Raw genomic sequence first — 25,871 nt, forward strand, 5'->3', positions numbered from 1 at the left:
ATAAATGAGCAGTCAATCTCTTTTTGGTGATATTGGTTGAGGGATAAATATTGGCCAGGACACCGGGGAGAACTCTCCTGCTCTTCAAATAGTGCCATGGAATCTTTTACATCCACCTGAGAGGGTCTAGTGCCTCATCCAAAAGTCTCATCTGACAGTGCGGCACTCCCTCAGTACTGACCCTCCGACAGTGCAGCACTCCCTCAGTACTGACTCTCCGACAGTGCAGCACTCCCTCAGTACTGACTCTCCGACAGTGCAGCACTCCCTCAGTACTGACTCTCCGACAGTGCAGCACTCCCTCAGTACTGACTCTCCGACAGTGCAGCACTCCCTCAGTACTGACCCTCCGACAGTGCAGCACTCCCTCAGTACTGACCCTCTGACAGTGCAGCACTCCCTCAGTACTGACCCACCGAGAGTGCAGCACTCCCTCAAGTACTGACCCTCCGACAGTGCGGCTCTCCCTCAGCGCTGACCCTCCGACAGTGCGGCACTCCTTCAGCACTGACCCTCCGACAGTGCGGCGCTCCCTCAGCGCTGACCCTCCGACAGTGCTACGCTCCCTCAGCGCTGACCCTCTGACAGTGTGGCGCTCCCTCAGTACTGACCCTCCGACAGTGCGGCGCTCCCTCAGTACTGACCCTCCGACAGTGTGGCGCTCCCTCAGTACTGACCCTCCCACAGTGCGGCGCTCCCTCAGTACTGACCCTCCGACAGTGCGGCGCTCCCTCAGTACTGACCCTCCGACAGTGCGGCGCTCCCTCAGTACTGACCCTCCGACAGTGCGGCGCTCCCTCAGTACTGACCCTCCGACAGTGCGGCGCTCCCTCAGTACTGCACTGGGAGTGTCAGCCTAGATTATGGGCTCCTGGAGTGGGACTTCGAGTCATAATCCAAGTTGTCAGCTGTGGCTCAATGGGTAGCAGTTTCACCTCATAGTCAGAAGGTCGTAGGTTTAAGACCTGCTCCAGAGACTTGAGCACATAATCCAGGATGACACTCCAGTGCAGTACTGAGGGAGTGCTGCACTGTCGGAGGGTCAGTACTGAGGGAGTGCTGCACTGTCGGAGGGTCAGTACTGAGGGAGTGCTGCACTGTCGGAGGGTCAGTACTGAGGGAGTGCCGCACTGTCGGAGGGTCAGTACTGAGGGAGCGCCGCACTGTCGGAGGGTCAGTACTGAGAGAGTGCTGCACTGTCGGAGGGTCAGTACTGAGGGAGTGCTGCACTGTCGGAGGTACCGCCTTTCGGATGCGACGTTAAACCGAGGCCCCATTTGTCCTCCCAGGTGGTCGTAAAAGATCGCATGGGACAATTCAGAGAAGAGGAGGGGAGTTCTTCCCAGAGTTCTGGCCAATATTCATCCCTCAAATAACAAATTATCTGGTCATTATCACATTAATTATATGTGGGACCTTGCTGTGTGCTAATTGGGGACCATACTTCCTACATTATGACAGTGACTATACTTCATTGGCTGTGAACTGATTTGGGACAATCCTGAGGATGTGAAAGGCGCTATAGAAATGTAGTTTCTTTCTTCTGTCTCAGAGGGGAGAGTGCTGCCAAGTTGTCACTGTTATAAAGGGAATGCATATTCAATAATAACCGAGCAAATGTACTGCTGCCATTAATGGCCATTTAAGGACCCTTCCACCATGTGTCCTCACTGTGACGTACCTGAATCTGCCTTGCACTGATCCTGAGATCAGACTCGTTGAACTCGTAGGGGACATTCCACCCAAGTGAGCCAAACATGCGTCGTTCCTGAACGAGAGCGTGGAAAAAACACAAGGCGAAGAGAAGCTTCTCCCACACCTGTTAAAGAAACAAATACTCCAGCATTGCTTAAAGAATTAAAACTAACTCATTAATATGGATATTCCCACATCAAACAAAGTATTGCCCTTTCTGCTTTAAAATCTTTCACTATTTTTGTGTTTTATATTTGCCTGAATAAATATTCTTACTTTGGGGGAGAAAATTGGATCGGGGCCGTTTTTGGGTGTGGGTAGTGTGATGCGCTATTACCCCGTGCCCAATGGCCCCCCGCAGGCAGGACGTGAGTTTGGGCCGGCCCGAGGACTGACCTGCAATCAGCGTTCCTTTCCAGGCCTTACACATGGAATCAATGCAACTCGCACTTTCCACCATCAGGGGGAGCTCAGTCTCTTAAAGGGAGGATGTGTCTTAGAAATCTCTTAAAGGTAGCCGGTACCTGTTATTTGTCGAATATAACAGACTACTGTCTGCACGGAGTCTCAACAGACATCAGACATCACACACGTAAAACACAGATGCAGATCCCATCCCTATGTTTACACTCTGTTGAGTTATGTTAAAACATTGAATAAAGGTTGTGCACTACTAAATCCCACATCCTCCAATCTGCACACCAGACCTCACCAATCTGCTGATCTGAGTTGGTACCCGGCCTGAGAGAGAGCATGCACCAAGATTCTCTGCTGATGGGCTAGAGACCTTGGGTGCAAGAGGTGGACAGAAGGAGGGACATCCTATATCCACGGGGGGGGGCGGCAAGAGGCCCTCCAGACATATACTCAAAAGTCAGTGGGAGGCAGCGGGGGGACGAAGTCAATGCCAGACGCACAGCATCATGGACATGGATGCAGTGCAGGGAGAAGTTCAATGCTTTGACATGATTGGTCAAGGTGAGTGAGGTCAACTGTCAAGTGGTGTCTCCCACCAACTGCACCACACACTACACCCCCATCACCCACATATCAACAAACTCTTTCCATCAGTCCTCAACTCTTCCAATCAGATGCTTCCTCTCACCCTTACACATTACCACTGTTTCAAGCCGCCAACCCACAACTCACAGGCCACACACACTGGCAGCTATTCAACCATGACAGGCACATCACCCAGACACACGTCCCGCTTTCTTGCAGGAGAAGGTGGCGCGTATCAAGAGGCAGCAAGTGGCAGTGGCATTCAGCCCCTCGAGCCTGTTCCACCATTCAATGAGATCATGGTGGACCTGTGACCTAACTCCATATACCCGCCTTAGCCCCATATCCCTTAATACCCTTGGTTCACAGAAATCTATCAATCTCAGATTTAACATTCACAAGTGAGCTCGCATCAACTGCCGTCTGCAGAAGAGCATTCGAAACGTCTCCCACCCTTTGTGTGTAGAAGCATTTCCTAACTTCACTCCTGCACATCCTGGCTCTAAATGTTAGGCCATGTCCCCGTGTCCTAGTATTGAAGTCTCGGAGACCTCCAAAAACAGTTACAAATGTCTCGGCAGCCAGAAGCAATAATCCGGCCACTAACCTGTAAATCCTGCATGGTCCCTTTAAATAGCGCCGGTGGGGGGTCCTCCAGGCACTCTAAGACACGTTCAGATGGTCGGGGTTAAGACAGTGCGTTGAGTTGAGCGTTAAGTCCCAAAATGGTGTCTATCACTTTAAATCAGCGTTGCTCACTGATTGAAGCCATTTTCTCCCGACTTTACATGATTCCAGCGTTCGTTATCTGCGCCTGAGCAAACTCCTATACCAAGATGGCGTCTGGTGCCGGAGAGGCCGTGTGGTGCTGAAACAACGGGCACTACACGGCCCAATTTAGCGTCCTTTGAGTTTTCTTTCTTCACCTGTCCGGCAGTAACAGTTTACACTATGACCCATAGTGTAAGAACCTTCACCTGTCCGGCAGTAACAGTTTACACTATGACCCATAGTGTGAGAACCTTCACCTGTCCGGCAGTAACAGTTTACACCATAACCCATAGTGTAAGAACCTTCACCTGTCCGGCAGTAACAGTTTACACTATGACCCATAGTGTAAGAACCTTCACCTGTCCGGCAGCAACAGTTTACACTATGACCCATAGTGTGAGAACCTTCACCTGTCCGGCAGTAACAGTTTACACTATGACCCATAGTGTGAGAACCTTCACCTGTCCGGCAGTAACAGTTTACACTATGACCCATAGTGTGAGAACCTTCACCTGTCCGGCAGTAACAGTTTACACTATGACCCATAGTGTGAGAACCTTCACCTGTCCGGCAGTAACAGTTTACACCATAACCCATAGTGTAAGAACCTTCAGCTGTCTGGTGAATTCCCTTCAAATAAACAACAGGTTTTCTGGGTGTACCAGAGACGTGTTATTAGGTGAAATTTGTCTGTGATTCTGAAACCTACATTGAAAATGATGGATCAATCTCAGCATAAACCTGTCACTGAGCCTAACGTCAGTATCCATCTCCCCCCTGGACTCGTCCATCTGTAGTCTCCCGCAGCGTCTTAGGGCTGAAACTCGCCTTGGGTGGTACTGCAAAATGAATGATTGTGCACGGCAGTCCGATTTACACCCGCCCGATTTACACCCCGTCCGATTTACACCCGTCCGATTTACACCCGTCCGATTTACACCCCGTCCGATTTACGCCCGCCCGATTTACACCCGCCCGATTTACATCCCGTCTGATTTACACTCGCCCGATTTACACTCGCCCGATTTACACCCCGTCCGATTTATGCCCGCCCGATTTACACCCCGTCCAATTTACGCCCACCCGATTTACACCCGTCCGATTTACACTTGCCCGATTTACACCCCGTCCGATTTACACCCATCCGATTTACACTCGCCCGATTTACACCTGTCCGATTTACACTCGCCCGATTTACACCCATCCGATTTACACTCGCCCGATTTACACCCCGTCCGATTTACACTCGCCCGATTTACACCCGTCCGATTTACACCCCGCCCGATTTACACCCCGCCCGATTTACACCCCGTCCGATTTACACTCGCCCGATTTACACCCGTCCGATTTACACCCGTCCGATTTACACTCGCCCGATTTACACCTGTCCGATTTACACTCGCCCGATTTACACCCGTCCGATTTACACTCGCCCGATTTACACTCGCCCGATTTACACCCCGTCCGATTTACACCCATCCGATTTACACTCGCCCGATTTACACCTGTCCGATTTACACTCGCCCGATTTACACCCATCCGATTTACACTCGCCCGATTTACACCTGTCCGATTTACACTCGCCCGATTTACACTCGCCCGATTTACACCCCGTCCGATTTATGCCCGCCCGATTTACACCCCGTCCAATTTACGCCCACCCGATTTACACCCGTCCGATTTACACTTGCCCGATTTACACCCCGTCCGATTTACACCCATCCGATTTACACTCGCCCGATTTACACCCATCCGATTTACACTCGCCCGATTTACACCCCGTCCGATTTACACTCGCTCGATTTACACCCGTCCGATTTACACTCGCCCGATTTGCACCCCGTCCGATTTACACCCCGCCCGATTTACACCCCGTCCGATTTACACCCGTCCGATTTACACCCCGTCCGATTTACACCCATCCGATTTACACCCCGTCCGATTTACACCCGTCCGATTTACACCCGCCCGATTTACACCCGTCCGATTTACACCCGTCCGATTTACACCCGTCCGATTTACACCCCGCCCGAGTTACACCCGTCCGATTTACACCCGTCCGATTTACACTCGCCCGATTTACACCCGTCCGATTTACACTCGCCCGATTTACACCCGTCCGATTTACACCCCGTCCGATTTACACCCGTCCGATTTACACTCGCCCGATTTACACCCGTCCGATTTACACTTGCCTGATTTACACCCGTCCGATTTACACCCCGCCTGATTTACACCCGTCCGATTTACACCCGACCGATTTACACCCCGCCCCGATTTACACCCGTCCGATTTACACCCCCTGATTTACACCCCGCCCCGATTTACACCCTCCCGATTTACACCCGCCCTGATTTACACCCCCTGATTTACACCCCGCCCCGATTTACACCCCGTCCGATTTACACTCGCCCGATTTACACCCCACCCGATTTACACCCTGCCCGATTTACACCCCGTCCGATTTACACTCGCCCGATTTACACCCCACCCGATTTACACCTGTCCGATTTACACCCGCCCTGATTTACACCCCCTGATTTACACCCCGTCCGATTTACACCCCGCCCGATTTACACCCCACCGATTTACACCCGCCCGATTTACACCCCGCCCGATTTACACCCCTCCCGATTCACATGTGGCCCGATTTACACCCCGCCCGATTTACACACCCGCTCAATTTACACACCCGCTTGATTTACACTCCCACTCGATTTTATTTTCCACTGACTTCCATCGAACAGACTCGTTCCAGGGAAGGAGATCACACATCAGCAGACTCTTGCAATGGTTTAAGGGCAATGTTAGTGAAATCTGTCTTGGTAGCCTGTTCTGCACCATTGCCCAATACCAATTCCACTCCCATTGTCTTTAAACTGTTGTAAGAATCAGTTGGCACAAGGCCTCACTCCATGGAACGAGTCCGACAGTTAGTTCCTCCGTTCCATTGGCACCAATTCCTGGTGTTCCATTGAAATCTACAAACTCTGCCGGTCCTACACTTCACTTCCATTGCAGTGTGACTGACCCGATCACACACATACAGCCGCCTCACCAGGGGAAACATGGCTACAGATAATCAGAAAATATCCCCGTCCCATACCCCTGCTTTATTGCAGCCACTGAAGAAGTGTGGGTCCGAGATTGGATCGTTCAGGTAGGACCTCAGCAGGTTTGCACGCAGTCCCTTTGGGGGCTCGTTGGTCATTTTTATTCCATTCTGTAGTATGGAGACGGGAAAGTCTTGGGATGGATAGCTGGTGAGCCACAGGCGGAACTCAGGCTTGGTCCTGTCACAGTCGGTGATGACCTCTTCGCAGATACGCTCCAGTTCTGGCAGCCAACTGCTTGCCAGGTGACAGTTCTGTAGAACGACCCATGTCCCCTCCTCAGCAGCCTGGAAATGAAACCATAGCAGAAACTGGGATTGTCGGCTGCCTAGACAAACTACACATTCACACGTCAAAGCAGCAATCACCGTTAAATGGCCATTGTCCAGGAAATCAGGCTTTACAATTCGTGTGACTTTCAGTCAATTGTCACGTTGCAGCGACTGGCCATTTAAGATAAAAGTACACTTCACTTAGTAAGCTCCGTTTGTTTACATATGGGCTGAGACTAGGAATGATAAAAAGGTAATAGCGGAGGTTTGGCAATCAATGAAAGCAACATTCTGTTATTCGAAAACGTACATCTGACAAATAGTGAAAGAACAACAGAACGCTCAATTAAGCTTAGAAGCAAATGGTGTGAGGAAATCAACACAAGTTTCAGTGATGATTTCAAAAGAATTAATGAAAAGAGTGGGGCTGATATCTTAATGTGCAGTATCTCCACTGCCGGTGTGTGGTATAATTGTCCGTTACACTGACTGGGGCAGCTGCCTCCCTTGTTCTCACCCTGTCCCACCCACCCAAGCTCTCTTGTTGACTCTCTGGATGCCTGAAGCTAGGAATTCCTTAAGATGCTTTTATGTTGCTGTTTGAGCATCGAGAGGTCATTGCTTAAGCAGACACCAGTGAGCTGCTCTCCTCTTTTTTACTTTATTAGTGTGAACTGTGCCTCTTTAGGATTGTTGGAAGGTCAATGGGAAAAAAGCTGCTCTTTGTACATAGAAAAGTTGGATCCTAGACCCCGTCACGAGCGAGGATTTCTGAATATCTGCTCCATTCTTATCTCTCAGAAACAATTAAATAACCGGGAGCAACTTCAGGGACAACAAATAGTTATTACCAAGAAAGAAATTAGAAACTTACTTTTTCAATCATTTTTCCAGCAATTGGGCCTTGTCCCTGGCCAAGAGAAATTGTTTGGAGATTCGCCCCTCCCATTCCTAAAACAGACAGCATACATTTCAACTGTGCATTAAGATAGCTTCCTAATTAACCTAAATGTATATCTACAAATATTTATCGATATATATTAAATATCTTGTGTATGCTGTTCACTTCCTGTCCAGAAACGGTACTTCCTATAACTTTTTATGCCACCATTTACAATGGAAACTGCCCTATATAAGCTGTTATGATGGGATTCTATCTGTAAACACTTTAGAATGGGAATTTCTGATGTGAATAGTTGCCAATCATGCCTTCTTGATGAACCAGTCATAATCCCTCAAAATGGTTCTTTGTTTGTGCGCCATTTTTTTCTCAGTATCTGACATTTCTTGTGTCTAAAATAAGGTTTCAAATAAAATAAAAGATTTAAATAAATACAAATTTCACAATAACATTATTAAACTTACCCAATAAAAAGGCTTTTTTGACAACACCTCCCAAACCCACAACCTCTACCACCTAGATGGACAAGGGCAGCAGGCACATGGGAACAACACCACCTGCACGTTCCCCTCCAAGTCACACATCATCCCGGCTTGGAAATATATCGCCGTTCCTTCATCATCGCTGGGTCAAAATCCTGGAACTCCCTTCCTAACAGCACTGTGGGAGAACCTTCACCACACGGACTGTAGCGGTTCAAGAAGGCGGCTCACCACCACCTTCTCAAGGGCAATTAGGGATGCGGCCTTGCCAGTGACACCCACACCCCGAGAATGAATTAAAAAAATTGATACTCCATGAAACACTGGGATTGAAGAATCCTTGCTCGAAAGACTGTAAGGGTCTCAGTGAAAAGTGCAAGAAAGTCTTGGCCCAGTTCATACTGGGTGTGAAGCCACAGCACAAAACTGCTCGACACTCCGGACTCATTGGTATTAAATTGGTCGGCTGGTGGGGAACTTGGCAATGTCGCGATGGTGGATGGGAGGCTGGATTGTTTCATGGTATTGCCGATTGAAGATAATAAATGTGGATAAAACGTCCCCCTTAGAATGGTGAACCATACAACTGGAAACTTTGAGGAATGAAGGATTTTTTTTACAGTTCTGTGGAGGAGCCTTTATCTCACATCATGTTTTCTTAAAAGCTCAACATCAAATGGGTTTCCCATAACGCTATAGAACAATGTACACATGGACCGTGTATAACGTGGAAAACAGGAGCTTTTTGCATTATTTGGGGCTTTATACAAAGTGACTGAAAATTCACATTTCAACTGGGGAATAAATTCTACCAAGACACAAGATCTTCAGAAAGAAACTGCATTTCTGAATTTGCTATGAAGTGTTTTAGTTCATGTACAATGCCCAAAAGGAGCCAAATCTGTCTGAAGTTTCAAAATGAAACAGTCAGAATTTAATGTGCTGACAGCAACCAAAATCAATAAAATAATTTTAATTTTTTTTATTTGTTCATGGGATGTGGGTCGCTGGCGAGGCCAGCATTTATTGCCCATCCCTAATGGCCCTTGAGAAGGTGGTGGTGAGCCGCCTTCTTGAACCGCTGCAGTCCGTGTGGTGAAGGTTCTCCCACAGTGCTGTTAGGAAGGGAGTTCCAGGATTTTGACCCAGCGACGGTGAAGGAACGGCGATATATTTCCAAGTCGGGATGGTGTGTGACTTGGAGGGGAACATGCAGGTGGTGTTGTTCCCATGTGCTTGCTGCCCTTATCTTTCTAGGTGGTAGAGGTTGCGGGTTTGGGAGGTGCTGTTGAAGAAGCCTTGGTGAGTTGCTGCAGTGCATCCTGTGGATGGTACACACTGCAGCCACAGTGCGCCGGTGGTGAAGGGAGTGAATGTTTAGGGTGGTGGATGGGGTGCCAATCAAGCGGGCTGCTTTGTCCTGGATGGTGTGGAACTTCTTGAGTGCTGTTGGAGCTGCACTCATCCAGGCAAGTGGAGAGTATTCCATCACACTCCTGCATTGTTCCTTGTAGATGGTGGAAAGGCTTTGGGGAGTCAGGAGGTGAGTCACTCGCCGCAGAATACCCAGCCTCTGACCTGCTCTTGTAGCCACAGTATTTATGTGGCTGGTCCAGTTAAGTTTCTGGTCAATGGTGAGCCCCAGGGTGTTGATGGTGGGGGATTCGGCGATGGTAATGCCGTTGAATGTCAAGGGGAGGTGGTTAGACTCTCTCTTGTTGGAGATAGTCATTGCCTGGCACTTGTCTGGAGCGAATGTTACTTGCCACTTATCAGCCCAAGCCTGGATGTTGTCCAGGTCTTGTTGCATGCGGGCTCGGACTGCTTCATTATCTGAGCGGTTGCAAATGGAACTGAACACTGTGCAATCATCAGCGAACATGCCCATTTCTCACCTTATGATGGATGGAAGGTCATTGATGAAGCAGCTGGAGATGGTTGGGCCTAGGACACTGCCCTGAGGAACTCCTGCAGCAATGTCCTGGGACTGAGATGATTGGCTTCCAACAACCACTACCATCTTCCTTTGTGCTAGGTATGACTCCAACCACTGGAGAGTTTTCCCCCTGATTCCCATTGACTTCAATTTTACGAGGACTCCTTGATGCCACACTCGGTCAAATGCTGCCTTGATGTCAAGGGCAGTCACTCTCACCTCACCTCTGGAATTCAGCTCTTTTGTCCATGTTTCAACCAAGGCTGTAATGAGGTCTGGAGCCGAGTGGTCCTGGCGGAACCCAAACTGAGCATCGGTGAGCAGGTTATTGGTGAGTAAGTGCCGCTTGATAGCACTGTTGACGACACCTTCCATCACTTTGCTGATGATTGAGAGTAGACTGATGGGACGATAATTGGCCGGATTGGATTTGTCCTGCTTTTTGTGGACAGGACATACCTGGGCAATTTTCCACATTGTCGCGTAGATACCAGTAGATGCCAGTGTTATTGCTGTACTGGAACAGCTTGGCTACAGGTGCGGCTAGTTCTGGAGCACAAGTCTTTAGCACTACACCCAGGATGTTGTGGAGGCCCATAGCCTTTGCCGTATCCAGTGCACTCAGCCGTTTCTTGATATCATGTGGAGTGAATCGAATTGGCTGAAGACCGGCTTCTGTGATGGTGGGGATATCGGGAGGCGGCCGAGATGGATCATCCACTCGGCACTTCTGGCTGAAGATGGTTGATATGCTGGACTCCGCCATCATTGAGGATGGGGATGTTCACAGAGCCTCCTCCTCCCGTTAGTTGTTTAATTGTCCACCACCACTGAACACTGGCAGGACTGCAGAGCTTTGATCTGATCCGTTGGTTGTGGAATCGCTTAGCTCTGTCTATAGCATGTTGCTTCCGCCGTTAGTATGCATGTAGTCCTGTGTTGTAGCTTCACCAGGTTGGCACCTCATTTTTAGGTACACCTGGTGCTGCTCCTGGCATGCTCTTCTACACTCCTCATTGAACCAGGGTTGATCCCCTGGCTCGTTGGTAATGGTAGAGTGAGGAATATGCCGGGCCATGAGGTTACAGATTGTGCTGGAATACAATTCTGCTGATTGCCCACAGTGCCTCATGGATGCCCGGTTTTGAGCTGCTAGATCTGTTCTGAATCTATCCCATTTAACACGTTGGATGGTGTCCTCAGTGCGAAGACAGGACTTCGTCTCCACAAGGACTGTGCAGTGGTCATTCCCATCAATACTGTCATGGACAGATGCATCTGCGAGCTTTGGTGGTGAGTGTGTTGAGTATGGCGAGTGTGTTAAGTGTGTTGAGTGTGTTGAGTGTGGTGAGTGTGTTGAGTATATTGAGTGTGGTGAGTGTGTTGAGTGTGTTGAGTGTGTTGAGTGTGGTGAGTATGGTGAGTGTGTTGAGTGTGTTGAGTGTGGTGAGTGTGGTGAGTATGGTGAGTGTGTTGAGTGTGTTGAGTATGGTGAGTGTGTTGAGTGTGTTGAGTATGGTGAGTATGGTGAGTGTGTTGAGTATGGTGAGTGTGTTGAGTGTGTTGAGTGTGTTGAGTGTGGTGAGTATATTGAGTGTGTTGCGTGTGTCGAGTGTGTCGAGTGTGTTGAGTGTGTTGAGTATATTGAGTGTGTTGAGTGTGTTGAGTATGTTGAGTATGGTGAGTGTGTTGAGTGTGTTGAGTATATTGAGTGTGTTGAGTGTGTTGAGTATATTGAGTGTGTTGAGTGTGTCGAGTGTGGTGAGTGTGTCGAGTATATTGAGTGTGTCGAGTGTGGTGAGTGTGTCGAGTGTGGTGAGTGTGTCGAGTGTGGTGAGTGTGTCGAGTGTGTTGAGTATGGTGAGTGTGGTGAGTGTGTTTAGTGTGGTGAGTGTGTCGAGTATATTGAGTGTGGTGAATTTGTTTAGTGTGGTGAGTGTGTTGAGTGCGTATGTCACTGACAATCATCAGCGATGTGCTTGTGATATGACAGTTTTAGGAGGTGCTTTGTGCTGCAGTACCTCTCATGGGTTGATTACATTGATGGGCATCTCACACCATTCTTCAATGGCTAGTTCATAGCTTTTAGACAGGAAAACAGCAACTGGGATTAATGGTGACTCAATTAATTAAGCCTCAAGTTTAAAATGCTCATCCTTCTGTTCAAATCCCTCCATGGCCTCGCCCCTCCCTATCCCTGTAACCTCCTCCCGCCCTACAACCCTTCGAGATCTCTGTGCCCCTCCAATTCTGGCCTCTTGCGCAGCCCCAATTTTCATCACTCCACTGTTGGTGGCCGTGCCTTCAGCTGCCTGAGCCCTAAGCTCTGGAATTCCCTCCCTAAACCTCTCCACCTCTCTAGCTCGCTCCCCTCTCCTTTAAGACGCTCCTTAAAATCTAACTTTTTGACCAAGCTTTTGGTCACGTGTTCTAGTATCTCCAAATGTGGCTTCGTGTCAAATTTTGTCTGATTACGCCCCTGTGAAGCGCCTTGGGATGTTTTACTACGGTAAAGGCACTGTATAATGCAAGTTGTTGTTGTTGATACACGTCTGTAACGATTATTTTAAGTAAGTAACACAAAACTCCCATCGATTAGCGATACCTCGCTCCTCAGCGAATTTCATAAGTAAGGCCATAGGATCAGCTCCAGCAGAAAGAACAAAGATCAGGGGAGTAAAGTGACTGGAGCCTTTGTAGCTGTGTTGAAGATCAAACGTCGGAGGCTCGATATAAGCCGCGTCCATTTTCTCAGTGATGAATTGCTGGATGGCTGGAATGACCTGTAGGAAAAGAAACAGAGAATCAGCTGTAGGACCGCTGATGTCATTTACAGTTTTTGCAAATCACAGGAGCTCAGCAGATTAAATCCCACAGCATGTTGGGATAAAATATTCCTGCTTTTAACAAAGGGAAGGTTCAATTATGTTAGACTACTGAGATCACAGTTCTGAAGTGAGTGTGATGGTTGATGGTTGATGTGTGATGTGTGATGTTTGATGGTTGATGTGTGATGTTTGATGGTTGATGTGTGATGTGTGATGTTTGATGTGTGATGTTTGATGTTTGATGTGTGATGTTTGATGGTTGATGTGTGATGTTTGATGTGTGATGTTTGATGTGTGATGTTTGATGGTTGATGAGTGATGTGTGATGTTTGATGTGTGATGTTTGATGTTTGATGTGTGATGTGTGATGTGTGATGTTTGATGGTTGATGTGTGATGTTTGATGGTTGATGTGTGATGTTTGATGTGTGATGTTTGATGTTTGATGTGTGATGTGTGATGTTTGATGTGTGATGTTTGATGTTTGATGTGTGATGTTTGATGGTTGATGTGTGATGTGTGATGTGTGATGTTTGATGTGTGATGTGTGATGTTTGATGTTTGATGTTTGATGTGTGATGTTTGATGTGTGATGTTTGATGTGTGATGTTTGATGTGTGATGGTTGATGTGTGATGTGTGATGTGTGATGTTTGATGTGTGATGTGTGATGTTTGATGTTTGATGTGTGTTGTTTGATGTGTGATGTGTGATGTTTGATGTGTGATGTTTGATGTTTGATGTGTGATGTGTGACGTTTGATGTGTGATGTGTGATGTTTGATGTTTGATGTGTGATGTTTGATGTTTGATGAGTGGTGTTTGATGCGTGATGTTTGATGCTTGATGTGTGATGTTTGATGTTTGATGTGTGATGTTTGATGTTTGATGTGTGGTGTTTGATGCGTGATGTGTGATGTTTGATGTTTGATGTGTGATGTTTGATGTTCGATGTGTGATGTGTGATGTGTGATGATTGATGTTTGATGTGTGATGTTTGATGTGTGATGTTTGATGTGTGATGTTTGATGTGTGATGTGTGATGTGTGATGTTTGATGAGTGATGTGTGATGTGTGATGTTTGATGCGTGATGTTTGATGTTTGATGTGTGATGTGTGATGTGTGATGTGTGATGTGTGATGTTTGATGCGTGATGTTTGATGTTTGATGTGTGATGTTTGATGTTTGATGTGTGATGTTTGATGTTTGATGTGTGGTGTTTGATGTTTGATGTGTGATGTGTGATGTGTGATGTTTGATGTGTGATGTTTGATGTGTGATGTGTGATGTTTGATGAGTGGTGTTTGATGCGTGATGTTTGATGTTTGATGTGTGATGTTTGATGTTTGATATGTGGTGTTTGATGTGTGATGTTTGATGTTTGATGTGTGGTTTTTGATGTGTGATGTGTGACGTTTGATGTTTGATGTGTGATGTTTGATGTGTGATGTTTGATGGTTGATGTGTGATGTTTGATGTGTGATGTTTGATGTGTGATGTTTGATGTGTGATGTGTGATGTTTGATGTGTGATGTTTGATGTGTGATGTTTGATGTGTGATGTTTGATGGTTGATGTGTGATGTGTGATGTTTGATGTGTGATGTTTGATGTGTGATGTTTGATGTTTGATGGTTGATGTGTGATGTTTGATGTGTGATGTTTGATGTGTGATGTTTGATGTGTGATGTTTGATGTGTGATGTTTGATGTGTGATGTTTGATGTGTGATGTGTGATGTGTGATGTTTGATGTGTGATGTTTGATGTGTGATGTGTGATGTTTGATGGGTGATGTGTGATGTGTGATGTTTGATGGGTGATGTGTGATGTTTGATGTGTGATGTTTGATGTTTGATGTGTGATGTTTGATGTGTGATGTTTGATGTGTGATGTTTGATGTGTGATGTGTGATGTTTGATGGGTGATGTTTGATGTGTGATGTGTGATGTTTGATGGGTGATGTTTGATGTGTGATGTTTGATGTTTGATGTTTGATGTTTGATGGTTGATGTGTGATGTTTGATGTGTGATGTTTGATGTGTGATCTGTGATGTGTGATGTTTGATGTGTGATGTGTGATGTTTGATGTGTGATGTTTGATGTTTGATGTTTGATGTGTGATGTGTGATGTTTGTTGTGTGATGTTTGATGTGTGATGTGTGATGTTTGATGTTTGATGTTTGATGTGTGATGTTTGATGTGTGATGTTTGATGTGTGATGTTTGATGTGTGATGTTTGATGTGTGATGTGTGATGTTTGATGTGTGATGTTTGATGTGTGATGTGTGATGTTTGATGTGTGATGTGTGATGTTTGATGTGTGATGTTTGATGTGTGATGTTTGATGTGTGATGTGTGATGTTTGATGTGTGATGTTTGATGTGTGATGTTTGATGTTTGATGTGTGATGTTTGATGTGTGATGTGTGATGTTTGATGTGTGATGTTTGATGTGTGTTGTTTGATGTGTGATGTGTGATGTTTGATGTGTGATGTTTGATGTTTGATGTGTGATGTGTGACGTTTGATGTGTGATGTGTGATGTTTGATGTTTGATGTGTGATGTTTGATGTTTGATGAGTGGTGTTTGATGCGTGATGTTTGATGTTTGATGTGTGATGTTTGATGTTTGATGTGTGATGTTTGATGTTTGATGTGTGGTGTTTGATGCGTGATGTGTGATGTTTGATGTTTGATGTGTGATGTTTGATGTTCGATGTGTGATGTGTGATGTGTGATGATTGATGTTTGATGTGTGATGTTTGATGTGTGATGTTTGATGTGTGATGTTTGATGTGTGATGTGTGATGTGTGATGTTTGATGAGTGGTGTTTGATGCGTGATGTTTGATGTTTGATGTGTGATGTTTGATGTTTGATGTGTGATGTTTGATGTTTGATGTGTGATGTTTGATGTGTGATGTTTGATGTGTGATGTGTGATGTTTGATGTGTGATGTTTGATGTGTGATGTTTGATGGTTGATGTGTGATGTGTGATGTTTGATGTGTGATGTTTGATGTGTGATGTTTGATGTGTGATGTGTGATGTTTGATGTGTGATGTTTGATGGTTGATGTGTGATGTTTGATGTGTGATGTTTGATGTGTGATGTTTGATGTTTGATGTGTGATGTGTGATGTTTGATGTGTGATGTTTGATGTTTGATATGTGGTGTTTGATGTGTGATGTTTGATGTGTGATGTTTGATGTTTGATGTGTGATGTGTGATGTTTGATGTGTGATGTTTGATGTTTGATATGTGGTGTTTGATGTGTGATGTTTGATGTTTGATGTGTGGTTTTTGATGTGTGATGTGTGACGTTTGATGTTTGATGTGTGATGTTTGATGTGTGATGTTTGATGGTTGATGTGTGATGTTTGATGTGTGATGTTTGATGTGTGATGTTTGATGTGTGATGTGTGATGTTTGATGTGTGATGTTTGATGTGTGATGTTTGATGTGTGATGTTTGATGGTTGATGTGTGATGTGTGATGTTTGATGTGTGATGTTTGATGTGTGATGTTTGATGTGTGATGTTTGATGTTTGATGGTTGATGTGTGATGTTTGATGTGTGATGTTTGATGTGTGATGTTTGATGTGTGATGTTTGATGTGTGATGTTTGATGTGTGATGTGTGATGTGTGATGTTTGATGTGTGATGTGTGATGTGTGATGTTTGATGTTTGATGTGTGATGTTTGATGTGTGATGTGTGATGTTTGATGGGTGATGTGTGATGTTTGATGTGTGATGTTTGATGTGTGATGTTTGATGTTTGATGTGTGATGTTTGATGTGTGATGTTTGATGTGTGATGTGTGATGTTTGATGGGTGATGTTTGATGTGTGATGTGTGATGTTTGATGGGTGATGTTTGATTTGTGATGTTTGATGTTTGATGTTTGATGTTTGATGGTTGATGTGTGATGTTTGATGTGTGATGTTTGATGTGTGATCTGTGATGTGTGATGTTTGATGTGTGATGTGTGATGTTTGATGTGTGATGTTTGATGTTTGATGTTTGATGTGTGATGTGTGTTGTTTGTTGTGTGATGTTTGATGTGTGATGTGTGATGTTTGATGTTTGATGTTTGATGTGTGATGTTTGATGTGTGATGTTTGATGTGTGATGTGTGATGTTTGATGTGTGATGTTTGATGTGTGATGTGTGATGTTTGATGTGTGATGTTTGATGTGTGATGTGTGATGTTTGATGTGTGATGTGTGATGTTTGATGTGTGATGTTTGATGTGTGATGTTTGATGTGTGATGTGTGATGTTTGATGTGTGATGTTTGATGTGTGATGTTTGATGTTTGATGTGTGATGTTTGATGTGTGATGTGTGATGTTTGATGTATGATGTTTGATGTGTGTTGTTTGATGTGTGATGTGTGATGTTTGATGTGTGATGTTTGATGTTTGATGTGTGATGTGTGACGTTTGATGTGTGATGTGTGATGTTTGATGTTTGATGTGTGATGTTTGATGTTTGATGTGTGATGTTTGATGTTTGATGTGTGGTGTTTGATGCGTGATGTGTGATGTTTGATGTTTGATGTGTGATGTTTGATGTTCGATGTGTGATGTGTGATGTGTGATGATTGATGTGTGATGTGTGATGTTTGATGTGTGATGTTTGATGTGTGATGTTTGATGTGTGATGTGTGATGTGTGATGTTTGATGAGTGGTGTTTGATGCGTGATGTTTGATGTTTGATGTGTGATGTTTGATGTGTGATGTTTGATGTTTGATGTGTGATGTTTGATGTGTGATGTTTGATGTGTGATGTGTGATGTTTGATGTGTGATGTTTGATGTGTGATGTTTGATGGTTGATGTGTGATGTGTGATGTTTGATGTGTGATGTTTGATGTGTGATGTTTGATGTGTGATGTGTGATGTTTGATGTGTGATGTTTGATGGTTGATGTGTGATGTTTGATGTGTGATGTTTGATGTGTGATGTTTGATGTTTGATGTGTGATGTGTGATGTTTGATGTGTGATGTGTGATGTTTGATGTGTGATGTTTGATGTGTGATGTTTGATGTGTGATGGTTGATGTGTGATGTGTGATGTGTGATGTTTGATGTGTGATGTGTGATGTTTGATGTTTGATGTGTGATGTTTGATGTGTGATGTGTGATGTTTGATGGGTGATGTGTGATGTGTGATGTTTGATGTGTGATGTGTGATGTTTGATGTGTGATGTTTGATGTTTGATGTGTGATGTTTGATGGGTGATGTTTGATGTGTGATGGGTGATGTTTGATGTGTGATGTGTGATGTTTGATGGGTGATGTTTGATGTGTGATGTTTGATGTGTGATGTTTGATGTGTGATGTGTGATGTTTGATGGGTGATGTTTGATGTGTGATGTGTGATGTTTGATGGGTGATGTTTGATGTGTGATGTTTGATGTTTGATGTTTGATTTTTGATGGTTGATGTGTGATGTTTGATGTGTGATGTTTGATGTGTGATCTGTGATGTGTGATGTTTGATGTTTGATGTGTGATGTGTGATGTTTGATGGGTGATGTTTGATGTGTGATGTTTGATGTGTGATGTTTGATGTGTGATGTGTGATGTTTGATGGGTGATGTTTGATGTGTGATGTGTGATGTTTGATGGGTGATGTTTGATGTGTGATGTTTGATGTTTGATGTTTGATGGTTGATGTGTGATGTTTGATGTGTGATGTTTGATGTGTGATCTGTGATGTGTGATGTTTGATGTGTGATGTGTGATGTTTGATGTGTGATGTTTGATGTTTGATGTTTGATGTGTGATGTTTGTTGTGTGATGTTTGATGTGTGATGTGTGATGTTTGATGTTTGATGTTTGATGTGTGATGTTTGATGTGTGATGTGTGATGTTTGATGTGTGATGTTTGATGTGTGATGTGTGATGTTTGATGTGTGATGTTTGATGTGTGATGTTTGATGTGTGATGTGTGATGTTTGATGTGTGATGTTTGATGTGTGATGTTTGATGTTTGATGTGTGATGTTTGATGTGTGATGTGTGATGTTTGATGTGTGATGTTTGATGTGTGTTGTTTGATGTGTGATGTGTGATGTGTGATGTTTGATGTGTGATGTGTGATGTTTGATGTGTGATGTGTGATGTTTGATGTTTGATGTGTGATGTGTGATGTGTGATGTGTGATGTTTGATGTGTGATGTGTGATGTTTGATGTGTGATGTGTGATGTTTGATGTGTGATGTTTGATGTTTGATGTGTGATGTTTGATGTGTGATGTTTGATGTTTGATGTGTGATGTTTGATGTGTGATGTTTGATGTGTGATGTTTGATGTTTGATGTGTGATGTTTGATGTGTGATGTGTGATGTTTGATGTGTGATGTGTGATGTTTGATGTGTGATGTTTGATGTGTGATGTTTGATGTGTGATGTTTGATGTGTGATGTGTGATGGTTGATGGTTGATGTTTGATGTATGATGTTTGATGTGTGATGTTTGATGTGTGATGTTTGATATTTGATGTGTGATGTTTGATGTGTGATGTTTGATGTTTGATGTGTGATGTTTGATGTGTGATGTTTGATGTGTGATGTGTGATGTTTGATGTTTGATGAGTGGTGTTTGATGCGTAATGTTTGATGTTTGATGTGTGATATTTGATGTTTGATGTGTGATGTTTGATGTTTAATGTGTGGTGTTTGATGCGTGATGTGTGATGTTTGATGTTTGATGTGTGATGTTTGATGTTCGATGTGTGATGTGTGATGTGTGATGATTGATGTTTGATGTGTGATGTTTGATGTGTGATGTGTGATGGTTGATGGTTGATGTTTGATGTGTGATGTTTGATGTGTGATGTTTGATGTGTGGTGTTTGATGTTTGATGTGTGATGTGTGATGTGTGATGTTTGATGTATGATGTTTGATGTGTGATGTTTGATGTTTGATGTTTGATGTGTGATGTTTGATGTGTGATGTGTGATGTTTGATGTTTGATGTGTGATGTTTGATGTTTGATGTGTGATGTTTGATGTGTGATGTGTGATGTGTAGTGTTTGATGTGTGATGTTTGATGTTTGATGTGTGATGTTTGATGTGTGATGTTTGATGTGTGATGTTTGATGTGTGATGTGTGATGTTTGATGTGTGATGTTTGATGTGTGATGTTTGATGTTTGATGTTTGATGTTTGATGTGTGATGTTTGATGTGTGATGTTTGATGTGTGATGTTTGATGTTTGATGTGTGATGTTTGATGTGTGATGTTTGTTGTGCGATATTTGATATTTGATCTGTGATGTTTGATCTGTGATGTGTGATGTTTGATATTTGATATTTGATGTGTGTTGTTTGCTCTTTGATGTGTGATATTTGATGTGTGATGTTTGATGTGAGATGTTTGATGTGCCTTATTTGATGTGTGATATTTGATGTGTGATGTTTGACATGTGATATTTGATGTGTGATATTTGATGTGTGATGTTTGATGTGTGATGTTTGATGTTTGATGTGTGTTATTTGATGTGTGATATTTGATGTGTGATGTTTGATGTGTGATGTTTGATGTGTGATATTTGATGTGTGATGTTTGATGTTTGATGTGTGATATTTGATGTGTGATATTTGATGTGTGATGTTTGATGTGTGATATTTGATGTGTGATGTTTGATGTGTGATGTTTGATGTGTGATATTTGATGTGTGATATTTGATGTGTGATATTTGATGTGTGATGTTTGATGTTTCATGTGTGTTATTTGATGTGTGATATTGATGTCTGATGTTTGATATGTGATATTTGATGTATGATGTTTGATGTGTGATGTTTGATGTGTGTTATTTGATGTGTGATATTTGATGTGTGATGTTTGATATGTGATATTTGATGTGTGATATTTGATGTGTGATGTTTGTTGTGTAATGTTTGATGTTTGATGTGTGTTATTTGATGTGTGATATTTGATGTGTGATATTTGATGTGTGATGTTTGATGTGTGATGTTTGATGTTTGATGTGTGTTATTTGATGTGTGTTGTTTGCTCTTTGGTGTTTGAAGTTTGATGTGGAATGTTTGATGTGTGGTGTGTGATGTTTGATGTTTGATCTGTGATGTTTGATGATTGATGTTTGATGTGTGATGTTTGATGTGTGATGTTTGATATTTGATGATTGATGTGGGATGTTGGATGTGTGATGTTTGATGTGTGATGTTTGATATTTGATGTGTGATGTTTGATGTGGGATGTTTGATGTGTGAGGTTTGATGTTTGATCTGTGATGTTTGATGTGTGGTGTGTGATGTTTGATGTTTGATCTGTGATGTTTGATGATTGATGTTTGATGTGTGATGTTTGATGTGTGATGTTTGATATTAGATGATTGATGTGTGATGTTTGATGTTTGATGATTGATGTGTGATGTTTGATGTGTGATGTTTGATGTGTGATGTTTGATATTTGATGTGTGATGTTTGATGTGGGATGTTTGATGTGTGAGGTTTGATGTTTGATCTGTGATGTTTGATGTGTGGTGTGTGATGTTTGATGTTTGATCTGTGATGTTTGATGATTGATGTTTGATGTGTGATGTTTGATGTGTGATGTTTGATATTAGATGATTGATGTGTGATGTTTGATGCTTGATGATTGATGTGTGATGTTTGTTGTGTGATGTGTGATGTTTGATGTTTGATGATTGATGTGTGATGTTTGATGTGTGATGTTTGTTGTGTGATGTGTGATGTTTGATGTTTGATGCTTGATCTGTGATGTGTGATGTGGGATGTTTCATGTTTGACGTTTGATGTTTGATGTGTGATGTTTGATGTGGGATGTTTCAGTTTGACGTTTGATGCTTGATGTATAATGTGTGATATTTGATGTGAGATGTTTGATGTTTGATGTTTGATGCTTGATGAGTGATGTTTGATGTGTGATATTTGATGTTTGATGCTTGATGTGTAATGTGTGATATTTGATGTGAGATGTTTGATGTTTGATGTGTGATGTTTGATGCTTGATGAGTGATGTTTGATGTTTGATTTGAGATGTTTGATGTGGGATGTTTGATGTGCGGTGTGTGATGTGCGGTGTGCGATGTGCAATGTGCGGTGTGTGAAGTTTGGTGTGTGATGTTTGATGTTTGATGTGCGGTGTGTGATGTTTGATATTTGATGTGTGATGTTTGATGTGTGGTGTTTGATGTGCGGTGTGTGATGTTTGATGTGTGATGTTTGATGTGTGATGTTTGTTATTTGATGTTTGATGTGTGATGTTTGATGCTTGATGATTGATGTGTGATGTTTGTTGTGTGATGTGTGATGTTTGATGTTTGATGATTGATGTGTGATGTTTGATGTGTGATGTTTGATGTGTGATGTGTGATGTTTGATGTTTGATGTGTGATGTTTGATGTTTGATGTGTGATGTTTGATGTGTGATGTGTGATGTGTAGTGTTTGATGTGTGATGTTTGATGTTTGATGTGTGATGTTTGATGTGTGATGTTTGATGTGTGATGTTTGATGTGTGATGTGTGATGTTTGATGTGTGATGTTTGATGTGTGATGTTTGATGTTTGATGTTTGATGTGTGATGTTTGATGTGTGATGTTTGATGTTTGATGTGTGATGTTTGATGTGTGATGTTTGTTGTGCGATATTTGATATTTGATCTGTGATGTTTGATCTGTGATGTGTGATGTTTGATATTTGATATTTGATGTGTGTTGTTTGCTCTTTGATGTGTGATATTTGATGTGTGATGTTTGATGTGAGATGTTTGATGTGCCTTATTTGATGTGTGATATTTGATGTGTGATGTTTGACATGTGATATTTGATGTGTGATATTTGATGTGTGATGTTTGATGTGTGATGTTTGATGTTTGATGTGTGTTATTTGATGTGTGATATTTGATGTGTGATATTTGATGTGTGATGTTTGATGTGTGATGTTTGATGTGTGATATTTGATGTGTGATGTTTGATGTTTGATGTGTGATATTTGATGTGTGATGTTTGATGTGTGATATTTGATGTGTGATGTTTGATGTGTGATATTTGATGTGTGATGTTTGATGTGTGATGTTTGATGTGTGATATTTGATGTGTGATATTTGATGTGTGATATTTGATGTGTGATGTTTGATGTTTCATGTGTGTTATTTGATGTGTGATATTGATGTCTGATGTTTGATATGTGATATTTGATGTATGATGTTTGATGTGTGATGTTTGATGTGTGTTATTTGATGTGTGATATTTGATGTGTGATGTTTGATATGTGATATTTGATGTGTGATATTTGATGTGTGATGTTTGTTGTGTAATGTTTGATGTTTGATGTGTGTTATTTGATGTGTGATATTTGATGTGTGATATTTGATGTGTGATGTTTGATGTGTGATGTTTGATGTTTGATGTGTGTTATTTGATGTGTGTTGTTTGCTCTTTGGTGTTTGAAGTTTGATGTGGAATGTTTGATGTGTGGTGTGTGATGTTTGATGTTTGATCTGTGATGTTTGATGATTGATGTTTGATGTGTGATGTTTGATGTGTGATGTTTGATATTTGATGATTGATGTGGGATGTTGGATGTGTGATGTTTGATGTGTGATGTTTGATATTTGATGTGTGATGTTTGATGTGGGATGTTTGATGTGTGAGGTTTGATGTTTGATCTGTGATGTTTGATGTGTGGTGTGTGATGTTTGATGTTTGATGTGTGATGTTTGATATTTGATGTGTGATGTTTGATGTGGGATGTTTGATGTGTGAGGTTTGATGTTTGATCTGTGATGTTTGATGTGTGGTGTGTGATGTTTGATGTTTGATCTGTGATGTTTGATGATTGATGTTTGATGTGTGATGTTTGATGTGTGATGTTTGATATTAGATGATTGATGTGTGATGTTTGATGTTTGATGATTGATGTGTGATGTTTGATGTGTGATGTTTGATGTGTGATGTTTGATATTTGATGTGTGATGTTTGATGTGGGATGTTTGATGTGTGAGGTTTGATGTTTGATCTGTGATGTTTGATGTGTGGTGTGTGATGTTTGATGTTTGATCTGTGATGTTTGATGATTGATGTTTGATGTGTGATGTTTGATGTGTGATGTTTGATATTAGATGATTGATGTGTGATGTTTGATGCTTGATGATTGATGTGTGATGTTTGTTGTGTGATGTGTGATGTTTGATGTTTGATGATTGATGTGTGATGTTTGATGTGTGATGTTTGTTGTGTGATGTGTGATGTTTGATGTTTGATGCTTGATCTGTGATGTGTGATGTGGGATGTTTCATGTTTGACGTTTGATGTTTGATGTGTGATGTTTGATGTGGGATGTTTCAGTTTGACGTTTGATGCTTGATGTATAATGTGTGATATTTGATGTGAGATGTTTGATGTTTGATGTTTGATGCTTGATGAGTGATGTTTGATGTGTGATATTTGATGTTTGATGCTTGATGTGTAATGTGTGATATTTGATGTGAGATGTTTGATGTTTGATGTGTGATGTTTGATGCTTGATGAGTGATGTTTGATGTTTGATGTGAGATGTTTGATGTGGGATGTTTGATGTGCGGTGTGTGATGTGCGGTGTGCGATGTGCAATGTGCGGTGTGTGAAGTTTGATGTGTGATGTTTGATGTTTGATGTGCGGTGTGTGATGTTTGATATTTGATGTGTGATGTTTGATGTGTGGTGTTTGATGTGCGGTGTGTGATGTTTGATGTGTGATGTTTGATGTGTGATGTTTGTTATTTGATGTTTGATGTGTGATGTTTGATGCTTGATGATTGATGTGTGATGTTTGTTGTGTGATGTGTGATGTTTGATGTTTGATGATTGATGTGTGATGTTTGATGTGTGATGTTTGATGTGTGATGTTTGTTGTGTGATGTTTGATGTGTGATGTTTGATGCTTGACGTGTGATGTTTGATGCTTGATGTGTGATGTTTGATGTTTGATGTGTGATGTTTGATGTTTGATGTGTGATGTGTGATGTTTGATGTTTGATGCTTGATGTGTGATATTTGATGTGAGATGTCTGATGTGTGATGTTTGATGTTTGATGTGTGATGTGTGATGTTTGATGTGTGATATGTGATGTTTGATGTGTGATGTGTGATGTTTGATGTTTGATGCTTGATGTGTGATATTTGATGTGAGATGTTTGATGTTTGATGTGTGATGTTTGATGTTTGATGTGTGATGTGTGATGTGGGATGTTTCATGTTTGACGTTTGATGTTTGATGTGTGATGTTTGATGTGGGATGTTTCAGTTTGACGTTTGATGCTTGATGTATAATGTGTGATATTTGATGTGAGATGTTTGATGCTTGATGAGTGATGTTTGATGTGTGATGTTTGATGTATGATGCTTGATGTGTAATGTGTGATATTTGATGTGAGATGTTTGATGTTTGATGTGTGATGTTTGATGTTTGATGCTTGATGAGTGATGTTTGATGTTTGATGTGAGATGTTTGATGTGGGATGTTTGATGTGCGGTGTGTGATGTGCGGTGTGCGATGTGCAATGTGCGGTGTGTGAAGTTTGATGTGTGATGTTTGATGTTTGATGTGCGGTGTGTGATGTTTGATATTTGATGTGTGATGTTTGATGTGTGGTGTTTGATGTGCGGTGTTTGATGTTTGATGTGTGATGTTTGATATGCAGTGTGTGGTGTTTGATGTGTGATGTTTGATGTGTGATGTTTGATATTAGATTATTGATGTGTGATGCTTGATGTTTGATGATTGATGTGTGATGTTTGATGCTTGATGATTGATGTGTGATGTTTGTTGTGTGATGTGTGATGTTTGATGTTTGATGATTGATGTGTGATGTTTGATGTGTGATGTTTGATGTGTGATGTTTT

At 42.5% G+C, this 25,871-nt stretch overlaps 1 protein-coding gene across 1 annotated transcript in view; it reads right to left on the reverse strand.

Annotated features, from left to right (window-relative positions):
* The window catches only part of LOC137341904 (dynein axonemal heavy chain 3-like), a 490,604-nt gene that overhangs the window by 47,483 nt on the left and 417,250 nt on the right, over window positions 1-25,871 (reverse strand). The window contains exons 53-56 of the mRNA XM_068005410.1: window positions 12,778-12,955; window positions 7,728-7,804; window positions 6,575-6,868; window positions 1,682-1,819 (exon numbers count right to left, since the gene is read on the reverse strand). Of these exons, the coding sequence (XP_067861511.1) occupies window positions 1,682-1,819; window positions 6,575-6,868; window positions 7,728-7,804; window positions 12,778-12,955 (687 nt within the window). The remainder of the gene's footprint in view (window positions 1-1,681; window positions 1,820-6,574; window positions 6,869-7,727; window positions 7,805-12,777; window positions 12,956-25,871) is intronic.

This window comes from Heptranchias perlo, chromosome 24 (assembly GCF_035084215.1).
Source record: "Heptranchias perlo isolate sHepPer1 chromosome 24, sHepPer1.hap1, whole genome shotgun sequence".
NCBI classification, from domain to species: domain Eukaryota; kingdom Metazoa; phylum Chordata; class Chondrichthyes; order Hexanchiformes; family Hexanchidae; genus Heptranchias; species Heptranchias perlo.